This window comes from Microtus oregoni, unplaced genomic scaffold (genome assembly GCF_018167655.1).
Source record: "Microtus oregoni isolate MIOR12 unplaced genomic scaffold, Mior012 000001F_ref0000356, whole genome shotgun sequence".
Lineage (NCBI taxonomy): Eukaryota > Metazoa > Chordata > Mammalia > Rodentia > Cricetidae > Microtus > Microtus oregoni.
The window spans coordinates 24311627-24327376 of NW_024543060.1; the positions used below are offsets into that span (position 1 = coordinate 24311627).

Sequence of the window (15750 nt, forward strand, 5' to 3'; positions counted from 1 at the left end):
AGAAAACTACAGACTAACAATGAAAATGAAAACTATTGAGTTAAAAGTATTAAATCATCTCCCTAGTCACTGGTGGCACACGCCTTTAAATCCCAGCACTCAGGAGGCAGAGACAGGTGGATCTCTGTGAGTTTGAGGCCAGCCTGGTCTACAAAGCTAGTTCCAGGATTGCAGGACAGCTAGGGCTGCTACACAGAGAAACGCCTCCCCCCTCAAAAAAAAAAAAAAGAAAAAAGAAAAAAAGCATTACTCATCCCTAGAAAAAAAGAAAAAGAAAAATTATAGTTTTGGAAGCAGTACACGAAAGAACTTCAATTTTATCTACAGTGGTTTTCACTGAATTAGTTTCTAGCTTCTATACTGTTCCTTATGTTTAAATATTCCACAACTAGGAAAATACCACTCAACAAAAGTAGATTTACATTTCTATTATATACTGAACTCTGTTTCCAATACAAATGCAATACTTTTAGTATCTTTCTCCTTTCCCTTCAATAAAATTGCCAATATTATGTATTAAACAGCAGGTCACCTAAACTCTATTGCCAGGAGACACTTCAAGTATAAGCTTCGGAGATGGTGTATTTTATAGATGTGTTTTCTTCTATTTCTTCTATGCTATGAAAAAGCCTGATAAATATCTGCCCAGAAAGTAATTAAAGCATCTCCATTAATATGTAAGTCTCTCAAGCACCTTTACCAGACTGTTTTCTTCTGCACCATTCAAGAGAGGATTTCTAGAATTTAATTATTGACAGAATGATTCTGTTATCACTGGCACTCGCTTAATGCCTGTTGATGATGTCATCATGATAGATGAACTGTCTTACTTACTGTTCATTGTCTCAACAGTAAACATGAGAAAATGAAAAAAGGTGAGAATGCATGAAAAATCTCTTTCACTTTTTTAACATTTCTGTATTACTTGGTAGAATAGCAATTACAGCTAATCTCCATCCAATCTAACCGTCTAAAGCAGAGAAAGATATAATATCTTTAAAAATCTCAAAAGTTGCCTGGCTTGGTACTCGCCTTTAATTGCACCCTGGGGAAAGAGGCAGATAGATCTCAGTGGGTTTGAGACCAGACTGTAACATAGCAACTCCAAGTCAGCAAAGACTACATATGTCTCAAAAAAAAAAAATCTTAAAAGTTGGGAAGTTTCATATATTCAATAGACATGTGTTTGGAATTCTGATACTCAATAGTAAATCTAGTAGGGAGACAGACATTCAAATAATAAAGGACAAATCTGTAAGGCACTCATGAAATCACAGCTCAGGAGAGGTGAGGAGTAGGGAAGGTTTTAAAGAACGTTTGCACTGAGACATGCAATGAGAGCGTTCTCACATAGAAGCACGTTGAGGCCAAAGAAAAGGAACCATAGTAATTGCCCCGTAAGAGGTTCTATAGGAGAAGAGAAATACGGATAGAGATAATAAGGTCAGAAGTCAACCAATATGGACCAATGCCCTAATGGACAAAGGATGGCTCAGGTTTCAGTGAGCTTTCCAGAGAGGGAACTAAAGAACAAATGAGAATTTGATGTCATTTTTTTAGGAAATATGATGTGTTCCATTTCTAGTGTGTTGAGATTTGACATCTTTTAGATAACTAATTTTAGCTTCTCTTCTGTAGGAGGCATATGGGAGATATTATACAACATGAACAGCTCCAATGCTGCAGGAAGAGTATAGAGAAAACCAAAGGATATAAAGATAAGACAGGAGAGACAGATGTAATAGTAAGGAAAAAAAGGGACAGATGGAAGACTAGACAGAGAGGATGTAAATCAGGACCAGGAAAAAGGTATCACTCTGCCCATAGCAAAAACAGAAATCTATGTCACAGATTTTTTTAGAAGATTTATTATTAAATAGCCATTTACAACCAAAATGGTGCACAACCAAAAGGAAAAGGTCCACGATTATAAACTGTTATAAATACATACAGAGTAAACTATTCTCTGCAGAAGGTAGAGTATGTTAATTTGAATAAAATTAGAACATATTGGCTTTCTAGTATCAGAATATGAATACCAGGTAGATTCAGTACTGAACCACCTACCTCTACATCCAAATGGTAAATGCAATAGAATAGACTCAGAAGATGGGGGAGAAGGGAGCCACACAAAAGACAGTGATCAAGGACATGGCAACAGTGGATGACACCAGAGGAAAGCAGAGTCACAATACCAAGGAAAGTGCCAGCATTTGCAATGTATGCCAATGGTATGCAACACAGGTACACACAAAGACGTTCATTGCCCTAATCATTATACTGCATGAAAGGGGAGATAACACCTAAATACAATAACAGCAATGTATCTCAAAATATGGTGACTTTTTTGGGTTGTCTGAGTGAGCCTGGATTAGCATGAATTTGTTGGCAAGATTTTGCCCACGAAGCAAATGAGCGATAATTGAACATTACAGCTGACAGTGGTTTCAACCTCATGAAGCCTGCAGGACCAGGTTAAATTTCCAATCTACATAATCATAGCATTTGCTTTGTTTTAAGTCCAGAGAGATTTGTTTTAGCAGTAATAAACCAGAAACTAAGAAAATCCCATAGGACACCAATGGCAAGTTATAAATAACCAAAGCCACAAAATGCTTGGTCCTACATTCCAGTATAATCCTACAGAGGAGAGACTCAATAGATTAACTAAGAAAAGCTAAGGAGGGAAACGGAGGGCAGCTACACCTCTACCTCTGGCACCTGCGGGAATCTCTAAATGGATTAACTTTGTAATGTGAAGAAAGATATGCTTTCTTGTCATGGTGGTAAGGTATATATAGTAAGCTAGACATTTCTGAAAGGGATAATTCTAAGAGACCATGCCTGTAATAAACAAGTCACTTTCAGCTGTACCTATCAAGTTCATGGTGTTCAAAAAGTCAGTTTCATTACAGACAATGAAAGAGTTCAAGAGTCTCCACTAAAGTTGATTTTAGGTATCAAGGTTGTATGTATTGGCAATGTTGAGCCCAACTAGCTCATACATCTAAGATCCACAGAACACAAAGATGGGCTTTCAGTATGTACCAAAATATAAACAAGGGTTGGAGGAAGCTCTTAGGAAGTTTAGCTGAGGACGAGTGAAATGGCTCAGCAAGTAAGGGCGTTTGACACCAAGCCTAACAACCTGAGTTCAATCCCTGGAACCCACATGGTGGAAGGAGAAATGACTTTAGCAAGTTGTCCTCTAACCTCTATACACGCACTGTGGAACACACATCCATGCAGATATGCACACAAATAAATACACATAAAGTTTTAAATGTATAACTAAAACTTCACAACTGCTCTAGAAACTAAACCATTATAAGACCAAGAAAATCAATTCTCTAAGCAAAGATAAATGTTAAAGTATTGCACTATACTTTGCATTCATTAAATAATCAAGGCAGTAATATTTCAGAGGACTATCTTGAGGAAGAAAAACAAGTGTTCTTCAAAATAAAGTTGCTACTTCTTATACAAATTAAATACTTTCCATAATTGGTAAATAGGAATAATTGTTTTTGAAACTACACAATTGTGACACAAAGACTCTACATATAAATTTTAAATATGATGAAACCTTTGCAAGCACAAATGCCAAAAGGTTAGCATATCTGATTATTAAATGTTCCAGTCAAAGAAAGTTTATTAATAAAAAATTATTCTCAGCCACAAATGAGACATCTTTATCTCCTTCCTCCACTCAAGGCTCAAGATCCAGAAAGGTCCTAAGGTCCGAAGACTGGGAGGACATATGTAAACAGTGTCTTCTGGATATGAAAGAACCATGTATTCTTCAACTCACAGGAGCTGTGGTTGTGTGCACAGAGCTATAAAGATCAAGCCAGTCCATTCCAGCCAAGAGGGAGGAGAGGTGCGTGAGCCCCTACCCCTAATTGAAAAGCTCTTGACAGTTGACTGGCTGTAGGGGAAAGAGAATGATTTTTTTAAGGCCATGCATCCTAGTAGGCTGAGCATTCTCAACGTTCCAGATTATGAGCAACACAAATTGGACTCAGTGAGTAATATAAACATTATGTATTTATTATAAATATAAATATTGTATTATATATGTATAGATATATAGATATATGGTGATATGAAATTGGGAAGGGGTACAGCAGTGGGGTAGATCTGGGAAGAATTATAGGGAGGGCAAAGGCTGAATATAATCAAAATATATTGTATACATATGTGAAACTCACAAAGAATAAAGAATATGTACAAATATATATTTTCAAATACTACAGCTCAAGTGCAGTGTAAGTCCAGCTTTCTCCACCGACATAAAACCAACTGTAAGCAAACAGTGGTTTTGGGAAAAGTCTCTAACTCTCAATTATAGAAGGAAAGAAATCCCTCCTCAGTTTCCTCAGCCTTCACCTTCTGAGCCAAGAGCAGGTTTTACATTCAAAGCATTCTAATATGATGAAGGATTAGAAAGAAGGACAGACTCTGTTCTGTATGTTTGGAAGAAGGCTTAGGAATGACTCATCCTTCGCAGATTTAGCAGCCCCAGCAAAGGAACACTTCCACTCTACTTCTGCTAAATCAAAAGGATGTTTGATTGAAAAGAACTATTACCAAGCAGACCTGATTAAGATTTAATAAGTGATCTGGTCCAGTTATTCATTAAGTATCCAGAATCACTTCCAATAGTCAAGCTCCAACTGACCTGCACATATTTCCCTGTACTTATAAGTGATCCTAGCAGTCACAAAAAGAACAGTAAAAACCATATTCGGTATTCTTGGATGGTTGTCCTTTTAACTAACTGCATGTGATCATAAAATGTGTTCTCTATAATGTTTAACAGCAATAGGCTGCTTTCTCTACTTACTCAGATGGGTACTCACAATTAGAATTTAAAAAGGGAATTTTAATGTAGCTAGAAGAACCATAATAGTACCATTCCAAAGTTTCACAGATAATTAAGGTCCATGTTCATTGCACTGAAGGAAGGGCCCTCTGCCACGGCAAGCCTGCAAAGGTCAAACTGAAGAGAGCTACCTTCAAACAAGCCTCATTACTGGTGACAAAGGCTAGCAAAAAGAGGTTTCTTTGTTCTTGGCCAAGATTATATAGCAGTTCATAGTGTCAACAGGGAAGGAATTCCAAATGTGTAGGTAAAAATGAAAACTAACACTCTATTAGGAGTTGACATAATAGCGACAAGTTTCCCAAGTCTAAAGTTTGTGAAAGTCAAGTAATAAACATTAAAAATATATCCAGAGTCACTGGCACTTACTAAAATTCTATGAAAACAAACTGGACTTTTATATTCTATCTGGAGTCTTTATGATGATCTACGTGTTAACACTAGACCACGTACTTGTGTTTTAAAAAAATAAAAAAGTAATGTGTGATGCAAATACAACACTCCTGCTGAATAATTATAGAAGAGATATTAATAGGCTCCAAATTTCACGTGTACCTTAAACCCTAAACTAATGAGCAAATGAAGCAATTCCCTAAAAATGGGTAGAGCTTTCAGAAGTAATACAGCAGACATCTACAGAATAAATCACAATTTAGAAATACACACAACACCTCAGAAGGGCTTAGAAAATCCTTTCATATGGGAGGCAGAGGCAGGCAGATCTCTGTGAGTTTGAGGCCAGCCTGGTCTACAAAGGGAGTTCCAGGACAGGCTCCAAAGCTACAGAGAAACCCTGTCTCGAAAAACCAAATAATAATAATAATAATAATAATAATAATAATAATAATCTGTTATCTTTCGAATCTAACTTTTCTGACCTCTCACTAGTCCCAAAAATAATTCAGAGCTGAGCTCTACAATTTTGTGTAGTGTTTTATGTCCTCCATAGCAAGAGACTGCCTTTCCTTCTGCCTAATTCAAATCCTAAACTGTCACTTGGCCAGGGCTGACTTTCTCTGCAAATTTCCCAAAAACAGTGTAATATGCTACTATCTGCTGTATTTTCATTGAAGCTAATTAGGGATCTCAAAAACTAAAGTAGTTTCTTCCTACTCTGAACATATAGAGAACTGAATTGTTAAACACTACCTTCTGGCACTGCTTATGGCATTCTTCAAATATTTGTTTTGAATCATAATAGATATGAAACTTGAAAGTAGCAACTATATAAATAAAAATCAATCTATATAAAATCAACATCCATTTGTAGCAAATGGTTTCAACGTACTTAACATGCATGGATTCCTGATCAAATCAGTTCATTTAGATTAAAAGTCAGAGGCTGAATCTGTCAGAAAGTCACAGTTAAAGACCAAATGAAGATGGCACCAAAGGACATCATACGTCTCTACAAGAAAAGGCACAGCACAAAGGGACCAGATTCAGTTCTACAGAGACAACTGAGAGAGTGCCTGACGTCACATGGATGCACTAATAGCTGGGGATGGAATAAAACAGGGACAAAGAAACAACCCAGAACATTCTACGACAAGAAAGCACTGCAACCATCTGAAGAGCAAATGAACTCGATCACACAATCTATTCAAGATAAAAGAATGCCATTTGATACTTCAGTTGTTAATAAATACAGAATAAAATGGAAAACCAAAAATGGAAACTCTTACCATCATCTTCTCAAAGAGTTTGAAGACCTCGTTCTCAGAAAGCAGCTTTTCCCCTGTCTCTGAAGCCACCGAGGAGCAGTCACTGCTTCCAAACGCGATCTTCAGATGGTGAAGAGGAGGTCTCTCTTTCCTGCTCCCTGGAATTCTTATGCTAGCAAATTTTTCCAGCTATGAAGAAAGAGAAAATAGCAAACAAGTCAATATTTTCTTATGCATTAACACTTATCTAGTTCCAAAAACAAAGAAAAACACAGGCCAATCACATCGTCACTGATTCATTCAATGACAGTCACAAACAGAAGCTTCAAAGTTAGCAGTATTGTATACAAGTTTTGAAAAGGTTCCAGCAGGAATCCTATTAAAAGGCAGAAGGGAAATCACACAACTTCAAGAGTCTTTCAGATTTTAAAAGTCACAAATTTTTACATTAAAGATTCTGATTGCCAGATGACCTGTTTTATAGATGAGCAAACTGAGCAGTTTAGCAAAAGCCAAGTCGGCTAGCAGTGATGGCACCAAATGTTACTTCTGGGCCTTTATGGCAGTGCCTGCCCTTGTCCAGTGCTCCCATGCAGACTGTCCCCTAGCAAGGGACAAGGAGTGGCACAATAGGACATGGATCAGGAATTTAAATTTTGAACTGTAATGCCTCCATAGTTTACTCACCTGGTAACATCGTTTTTAGCTCCTGCCAGCCTACATCTGAGCTTTGTGGATACCCACAGATTAGGCCCCTAATGAAGTAGAAGTAGTTGTTTTAACGGGATGTTTTCTGTAACAAGATCAAACAGCTGACTGTTTTTGAAAATATATTAATATTAGCTAGAAAGTTAATTATCCATTCATTCAAAATTGTTTGTCCTCACAGAGAACCTAGATTCCAATTTCAAGACTAATAAAACTTTCAAAAATCAAAAAGGTAAAAATTTTAAAGATTACATGAATATAAGGTTATTCAAAACATAATTACTGATTATGTAAATCTCTCAACACTGCTATTAATATAAAATTATTGTTTTCACTATAACATGAATAGGAAACCAACAAGATTGGTTCAGTAGGCAAAGGCACTGGTCAACAATGATGATCTGAGTTTGCCCCATCCACCTGCATACACAAATAAATAAATGACTAAAAATGCATGGATTATAGAAGTGCAGAATATACTGCAGCAGCACTAGTTACATCAGGTTATTGAGTTCAGTGGTTACTTTATTATCTGCACAGCCAAATTTCAAGTGCTCAGGGTCATATTATTTAGTGGTTACCAAAATGGTGAATCCACAACCAGATTATTTCAGTTACCTTTGAAGAAAATCCTGTTAAAAGAGCTATAGAACCATTAAAGAAAACTGACACCTAAAAATCTTTATTTGTAAAATACAATTCAATCATGCAATTATTTAATTCACTAAAGAACTAGGTCAACTAATAAGATGCAAAACTAATATTTATATTCAAAATAGGCTTCTGAATTGTCTATGAAGATAATGTTTAGGGAAAATGTTATACACTGTACTTAAACACAGGCTACTTGACATGAGCTAAACTTCTAAGTTAACCACTGCAAAACTTAGAAAGCAGTTACAACCCACCATTACTCTCATCCTAACAAACAAGACACAAAAAGCTGCAAAATGATAGTTGCTTGGTTTTCAATTCATCTGAAAACTAAAGACACAGAAAAGGGAAAAAGAGGTTACTTGGAAAGGAAAGGGAGCAGAGAAATATGGGGAATGGAGAGATGTATGTACAAATGCTTTTTCTTGACATCATGCCTTCACTACTCAATAATACAGTGTTTTCATTTTATCAGGTATTATAAATAAAAACAAAGAAGTTCCTAGTGGCATTCTTAAATTTGTTCCATCTCACAAGTACTTCAAAATTGAATTAAAATATTCCTCAAAACTAGATAGACCTGTTGTCTATCTTCCCACTTCTGGGAATGGAGTTCAACATCCTATATATCTCTAGGGACAACGCTTATTCCTTTTGAGCCGTACATCAAGGTGTATAATTCATGTTGAGTGTAGCATTAAGAAACTTAAATAGGTTTGGAAATTATTCCTTAAAAAAAAAAACAGAAGGGGAGGGCAGAAAAAATGAAATGCAAAGAGGTAGCATAAGCACTTTCTTCATGACCATTAGTTTGAGTTTACAAAAAATATCCTTCCTGTCTTCCACCATGGGTCAGGGATAGGAAAATAAAGAGCAGTTGAGTGTTCAATGACATACTGATTGCTGCATAGTTGCTGGCTGAGTGATCAGAAAACTACAGTTCTCTCAGAAAGTCCCAGAGGACAAATGTGCCACCAGCTCTTCATGATTCTTTCTTGCCGCAGTTGAGGAAAGCAGAAGCTGACTGACATCCTTCCTGAGGCACAAAAGGCTTTCAGTAACTGCAAGCTGTCCTCCTAGATACAGACCAGGAAGGACCTGAGTGAAATGTCCATGACACATCCAGGGTTCGAAAGGATCATGGCTACTGTTAGCTGAAGTGCTCAACACAGCTGACAAAGTCATAATATCCTGAAGAAACAGAGCAAACTGGAGCTTGTAACAAAGGACAACTCAGCCTTAATTCTAAAAATGGGCATCAGATTTAAAACAGAAAGCTACCCCAGGATTTTGGAACTTGCTAGATCAGTGGTAAAGTCAAAATTGGACTGCCAGGTGCTGAGGCACTTGCTGCACAAGCAAGAGGTACTGAGTTAAAATCTCCAGGACAAAAAAGCCAGGTGTTGTTTTAGGGATGCTGGTAAACTCAGCAAATCAAGGTTGTTGGACAAGTGGGGCAGGAGGTCACTTGCTAGTCCTCCATATGGCACAAGGTTCAGTCTCTAAGAATAAGAAAAGCCTTGAGATGCCTAGCAGTTAAAGTGCATACTGCTCTTGCAGTGACCAAGTTCAGTTAACTGCACCCAGGTAGGGTTACTCACAACACCTGTGATTCTAAGTCCAGAGGATCTGATGCCTTCTGAATTCCACAGGCACCTGTGCTCACATGTGCACATACACACACGTAGAAAAATAATTAAAAATTAGATATTTGTAAATGATAGACAGATAGAAGCAGACAATGATCACAATGCCCTCCCCTGGCCTTCATGAATTTTCACACACACAAGCATACACATGCACACATATACACACACACACACACACACACACACACACACACATCCATCATACTCACATACACTCACACATAAAAGCACACAGTGAAAAAAAAAACAGTAGTTTGTCCAACTTTCAGTGATGTTCAGACACCAAGCACTCAAATCATGTAAAGCCGCAGAAGAGCTGAATTCAAACTAAAGAAACAGGGTTCAGGTTTCCCTGTAGTAAACTGACTGGCCTCCAACTCTAATAGCCTGGAAAAAGGGAAGACCTTTCTTTTCTAGGGAGAAAGGGAATGACAACTTTGACTTGTGAAGAAAAAGTCTTACTGTACTAAAATTCTCTATCAAAATTCCTTTAATAAGTAGAAGCAAAATAAGGAAAATACAGACAAAAGCTGAGAGACCCTGCCACCAGAAGGCCTGTTAGGTACAGCAGAAACTGCTAAGCTTTTCTAAGTAAAGGAAATAACGAGAGGTATAATTCCAGATCTACAAAAAGAAATGAAAAATCAATGGAGAATTCATCAGATAGCTGCTGCTAGGACAAAGAAAAGAGCTGTAGAATCAAGAGGCACAAAGCAAGTAGCTATGTCACATAGATAAGGAACAAGGAGAATGTATTTACACAAAACACTGGCATCTTGCTGGGTAGTGGTGGCGGCACACGCCTTTAATCCCAACACTTCAGAAGTAGAAGCAGGTGGATCTCGGCGAGTTCGAGGCCAGCCTGGTCTACAAAGAGAGTTTAAGGACAGCCAGGACTGTTAAACAGAGCAACCCTCTCTCAAGAAAAAAAAAGAAAAACCCCTGGCATCTAAATCACTAGGATAAGCATTCTCTACTACAAAAAATGTGTGCAGAAGCTATAGTCCCTATGTCAATTTGTACTCTGTGTCTTGACTACTCTTTGAAAACAAGTAGGAAAAAAGAAGTAATTTTATAAACCAAGGAACTGGTTATTTCACCTTTAGTCACTGCTGAAGCTCTAACTTCTGTAGTTGTACATGGAGAATAAATTTCCAAGTATAGAAACTATCCCAACTCTTATCAGGCACAAAGTGCAATGAACTAACATGTGAAACTTATAATGAAGTAAAGGTAAACACAGCATCATTAATGCAAACACGTCAGTAAGTGGGGAAGTGAACTGAACTGAAGCGTTCAAAAGCCAGTGTGCAGTGCACAACTACAGCTTTGTGGATGATGCAAGAGCTCATAAAATGTTCATTTTCTACAAAAGCCTGTACTTTTAAAAATAAGAACGCCTAAAAGTAATAAAACTTAGAAAAGTGAGTTTATATATGTCCTTTACCTTGTTTTATATATGTCAGGAATGAAGGTAACAACATGAAAGACAGCAGGGCATAAGTAATATAAATTTAGTCTGTGCAATAAAGAAAATGCATGTCTAAATAGAAGACAACCATAACAAATTCCATAGCAGCAAACTTACAAATCACAAAGAAAACATTGCATCTGTAATCAAAAATTTATAGAAATAATAAAGTAAAATTAGTACATCTTCCCTGAATGTTTTGAATTAAGCTTTAGGGAAAAGGTCCAATTTACACAGTGAAAAAGCAAATTTGCACCTCACCATCTTACAACTAGCCAATGGCAAAAATGAGGAAAATGAGCACATTCCTCTTCCAGCCTCTAAATCTGTGAAGATAGTAATATGAGATACAAAAGGATCAGAATTTTATGCTTTTATTGTAATATTTTTAATTTATTCTTCTTAATTAAAAAAATGAAAAACCAAATACGAGAAGAACCAGGACTGGTAGGATGCTGAGGGGATAAAGAGCTGCCAAACCTGATGAATTCAGTTCAGTAGCCAGGACTGAAATGGTGGAAGGAGAGAATAAGCTCCTACACGTTGTCTTCTGACCTCCACACATAGGTCATGGTATCTACACACAAATACATACACCACATACACAGAGAGAGATACACACATACACACAGAAAGAGGGGAGAGAGAGAGAGAGAGAGAGAGAGAGAGAGAGAGAGAGAAAGAATATGTGGTAGTTTGAAAGAAAAAGGCCCATGGGAAGTGGCAATTTTAGGAGATGTGACCTTGTTGGAGAAAGTGTGTTACTGTCAGGGTGGAATTTGAGATCTCCTATGCTCAAGCTACACCCAGAGACATAGTTCACTTTCTATTGCCTGAGGATCAAAATGTAGAACTCTCAGGTCCTTTTTCAGGACTATGTCTGCCTGCACACCACCACATCCAACCATGAAGATAATCAACTAGACCTCTGACATTGTTAAGTTAGTCCCAATTAGATGTTTTCCTTTATAAGAGTTTCTGTGGTCACAATGTCTCTTCACAGCAATGAAAACCCTAACAAAGACGATAGATAGATAGATAGATAAGATAGATAGATAGATAGATAGATAGATAGATAGATAAAGTATATTTTGAAAAGCATTAAGTATATTTTTAAAATGCAATCTTTTCTTTCTATCCTGGGACAGTACATTGACTCTTGAATATCTCAAGCTTAAAGTAAAAGCTTACAAGCATACACAGGTATGTTCTATTAAGCATTCCAGGTAAACTCTTAGCACAGAACATGAGCACTATTAAAGTCATAGCAAAGTGATTTTGACTCATTTTACATTAGCTTAGGAAGTTTCATTTTTTTAAAAAATGATGCTACACTAATTTCACTCACGTATAAAAGAATCACTCCTAATTTGTCATTCATGGGACTGCAAATACTATTTACTTTTGAAGCAAAGAACAAAACACATAGTCAAACTTTAAGAACATCTTACACTTGGAAATGATGGAAGAAACTGATGGGCAGTCTGACACCAGACTGACAGCAAGTTGACCATTAATGTATTTTGAAATTTGGCTGAGGAAGGTTTGTCTTCTACAATTTATGTACTTTTTATCTTTATATAAAAATTAGATAATTTATATGGAACTTTCCCTTAAAGTCAAACTAGAAACTCAACTTAGGCAGGTAAAGTACACAAGCAATTCACATTGGCTGAAGACCTGATTAAACACACATGACTGTGGGAATTCTTTCATACTGCAATTTAGAGGTAGAACACCACACTTAATTAACAAGGCTTTGCCTGTGTCTGGGGTGTACTAAGGTTTATAAATTAATATCACTTATCTTCAGGGGAAGTTAAATGAGCACCCTACTGAGTATTATCTCATGCTGAGTAATCACACTGATAATCAGTAATGACAGCTTAAATTAATTAATTAAACAAAAGAAGACTCTAAAAAAAACTACTGGATTTTCAGCTATAACATGGTAATAGTGGAAACTCATTATTTAAAGTTCCCATTGTTATAGTGTTGTAAATGTCAACAGCATTTTTTAATTTAAAAGGGCAGTGTAATTTTCAGGTATTTAACAACTTTGCTTGTTTTAAAAGTTTATATATGACTAGAACACATATCATTAGGATCAAGAATGAATCAAGGAGACATAAGCAAATAGAAGCTCCTTCTAACTATAAAATCAATTTTATACAAAGACACACCTAAAATATAAAATACTATACTCAAAATTATGTATCAGTTTTCATGTAATTTTTAGATTTGCATGAAATTAGATTTCAGGGGGAAGTGACCAACTAAAATAAGGTGATTTTCTAATCAGCTTTATTACCTAGCTCAACAACTTGCTGCTTAAATCCATGGCCCCAGAGTCTGAGCACTGAATCCTGCCAGCCACCAGCTTGTGGTGTGGCCCTAACCAAGGCACTCAGTAAATTTTAGTGATAGTATTTGTTACAGAGATGTGTTAACAAGAAATAAAACTGTTAGCCACACTTTGCCACAAATGAAAAGCCATTCTTGACCATTCCAGTGCAAGACAATGGACACTCCCCATTGCCTGTCAAGGCACACTACAGACTCATGTCCTTTCAAATTAGTGATGACATCCTGTTATCAATTCTTATATTTGGGAACTACCAATACTATCTGTTTCCAACTACAATATAACAACAGTTAAAGCATTGTGTCCTGAGTCTCTAAAGCTGCACATAGTGATATTGTGATGTGTGACCAACAGGAAATTGTGAAAATTATGGATTGTGGCTTACAGAACCAGATAATATATGGCATTATGTCTTCTTGGATCACTCATTCTGGCAGATGCCAGGTGTCAGATATGAGATCATGTTGTGGAATATTACTTTAACTATGTAAAGATGTGTTACATTTGTTTATGTTGCAGAATATTAACTATGTAAAACTTATGCTGCATTTATTAGCTATGTAAACATGTGTCACATTTGTTTCACCTTGCCTGCCTAAGGTACTTAATTGGTCTAATAAAAAGCGAACAGACAATAGCTAGGTAGTAGAGAGATAGGCAGGGATGGTGAGCAAGAGAATAAGGAGGGGGAGGAATCTAGACTCAAAAGACAAGAAAGAGGGAAAAAGAGAGGGAGATGCTAGCGGCCAGCAAGGCAGGAAGAAAGCAAGAAATTAGGACATAAAATATAATGAATAAGATATAACAGAATGAAGGAAAGGTAAAAAGTTCCAAGGCAAACATAGACAAACAGAAAAAGATTAAAATAAGTTCTAAGAGCTAGAGGGACAAGCTTAAACTAAGGCTGAGCATTCATAACTAATAATAAGTCTTCGTGCCATGATTATGGGGCTGGCAGTCTCAGAACTATTATAGTCTCTGCTCAGCCTGGATAACAGCATCTGATAACAGCCGTCCATTACTTTCAACTGATGAACTTATTGAAGTTATAAATGAGGAATTCCTAAATTATAAAAATAATTTGGAAAAATTAGTACCATCTCTGCAATGTTTTACCACTCTGAGAAAGTGATTGACAAAAAAACTAGCTAGAATTTTCAGGTAACGAATACTTTAAGTGTCCTAAAAACTCATGAGGAAATAAGCAACAGATTGAAGCAAAAGTTGATTTATGAAATAAGAAAAATTGCCCACGCCCCAGAGAGGCAGTGGAAATGTGGTAGTATATTAGGGAACCATGTGAGGCTGAAACAATTATCAAAAGAAAGTGTACCTTAGCAGCTGAACAGTGTGCCCACCTGCCCAATGAACCTTTGTAGTGGTTTGACTAAGAATACCTCCCCCCCACCCCGCCCACCATAAGCTCATAAATTTGAATGCCTAATCACCAGGGAGTCACCATTTGAAAGGATTAAGAGGATTAGGGGGGTGTGATGTGGGACGTCCTTCTGTATGTGTTTTGCTTCTACTGGTTGATGAATAAAGAAGCTTCTTTGCCCTATGGCAAGGCAGAATAAAGCCAGGTGGGAGATCCAAACAGAGATATAGGGAAAGAGTAGGGGGAATCAGGGAAATGGCATATAGCTGCCAAAGGAGAAAGACACCAGGACGGAAACTTACCAGTAAGCCACAGCCTTGTGGCAATACATAAATTAAAAGAAACAGGTTAACTGAAAGTGTAAGAACTAGCTAGGAATACGCCTGAGTCATTGGTAAAAACAGTGTTCTAATTAATATAGTTTCTGTGTGATTATTTGGATTTGGGTTGCCAGGAAACAAACGAGCAGTCTCTGCTTACAGGAGTGGGCTTGTTGGAGGAAAAGTGACACTAGGGGTGGGCTTTGAGGTTGCAGAAGCCCATACCTAGCTCTTCCCTCCCTGCTTCCCTCCCTCCCTACAGACCATGCTATAGCTCTCAGTTACTTCCCTACCACCGTGTCTGCCTACATGCTTTGCTCTCTGCCATAATGATGATGAACTAAACCTCTGAAACTATGAGCAAGTCCACAATTGAGTATTTTCTTTTATATGAGTTGACTTGGTTACGGTCTTTCTTAAGCCATAGTTATCTTGGTTATGGCAGTCCTACAGCAATAGTGCAGGGACTGAAATACCCTTAATAAGTGATAGAGACAGCACTCCCTCAAAAAATTAACACATTAAGAAAAAAAGAAGCCTATTCATTGCTTCAGGTTTGATGAGTTAACTGTCCCTATCTTAGGCACAATCTTAACAAGTACTAGATGCTAACTTCAATATCCTCAAAATTACAAAAAAAAAAAAAAAAAAAAAAA

The 15750-nt window shown here is 37.0% G+C and overlaps 1 protein-coding gene across 3 annotated transcripts in view; it reads right to left on the minus strand.

Moving 5' to 3' along the window:
• Positions 1-15750, minus strand: part of Diaph3 (diaphanous related formin 3) — a 459276-nt gene that overhangs the window by 399241 nt on the left and 44285 nt on the right. For all 3 annotated transcript variants that reach the window (XM_041667741.1, XM_041667734.1, XM_041667725.1), the window contains one exon: positions 6571-6738. In XM_041667741.1, coding sequence (XP_041523675.1) covers positions 6571-6738 — 168 coding nt within the window. The remainder of the gene's footprint in view (positions 1-6570; positions 6739-15750) is intronic.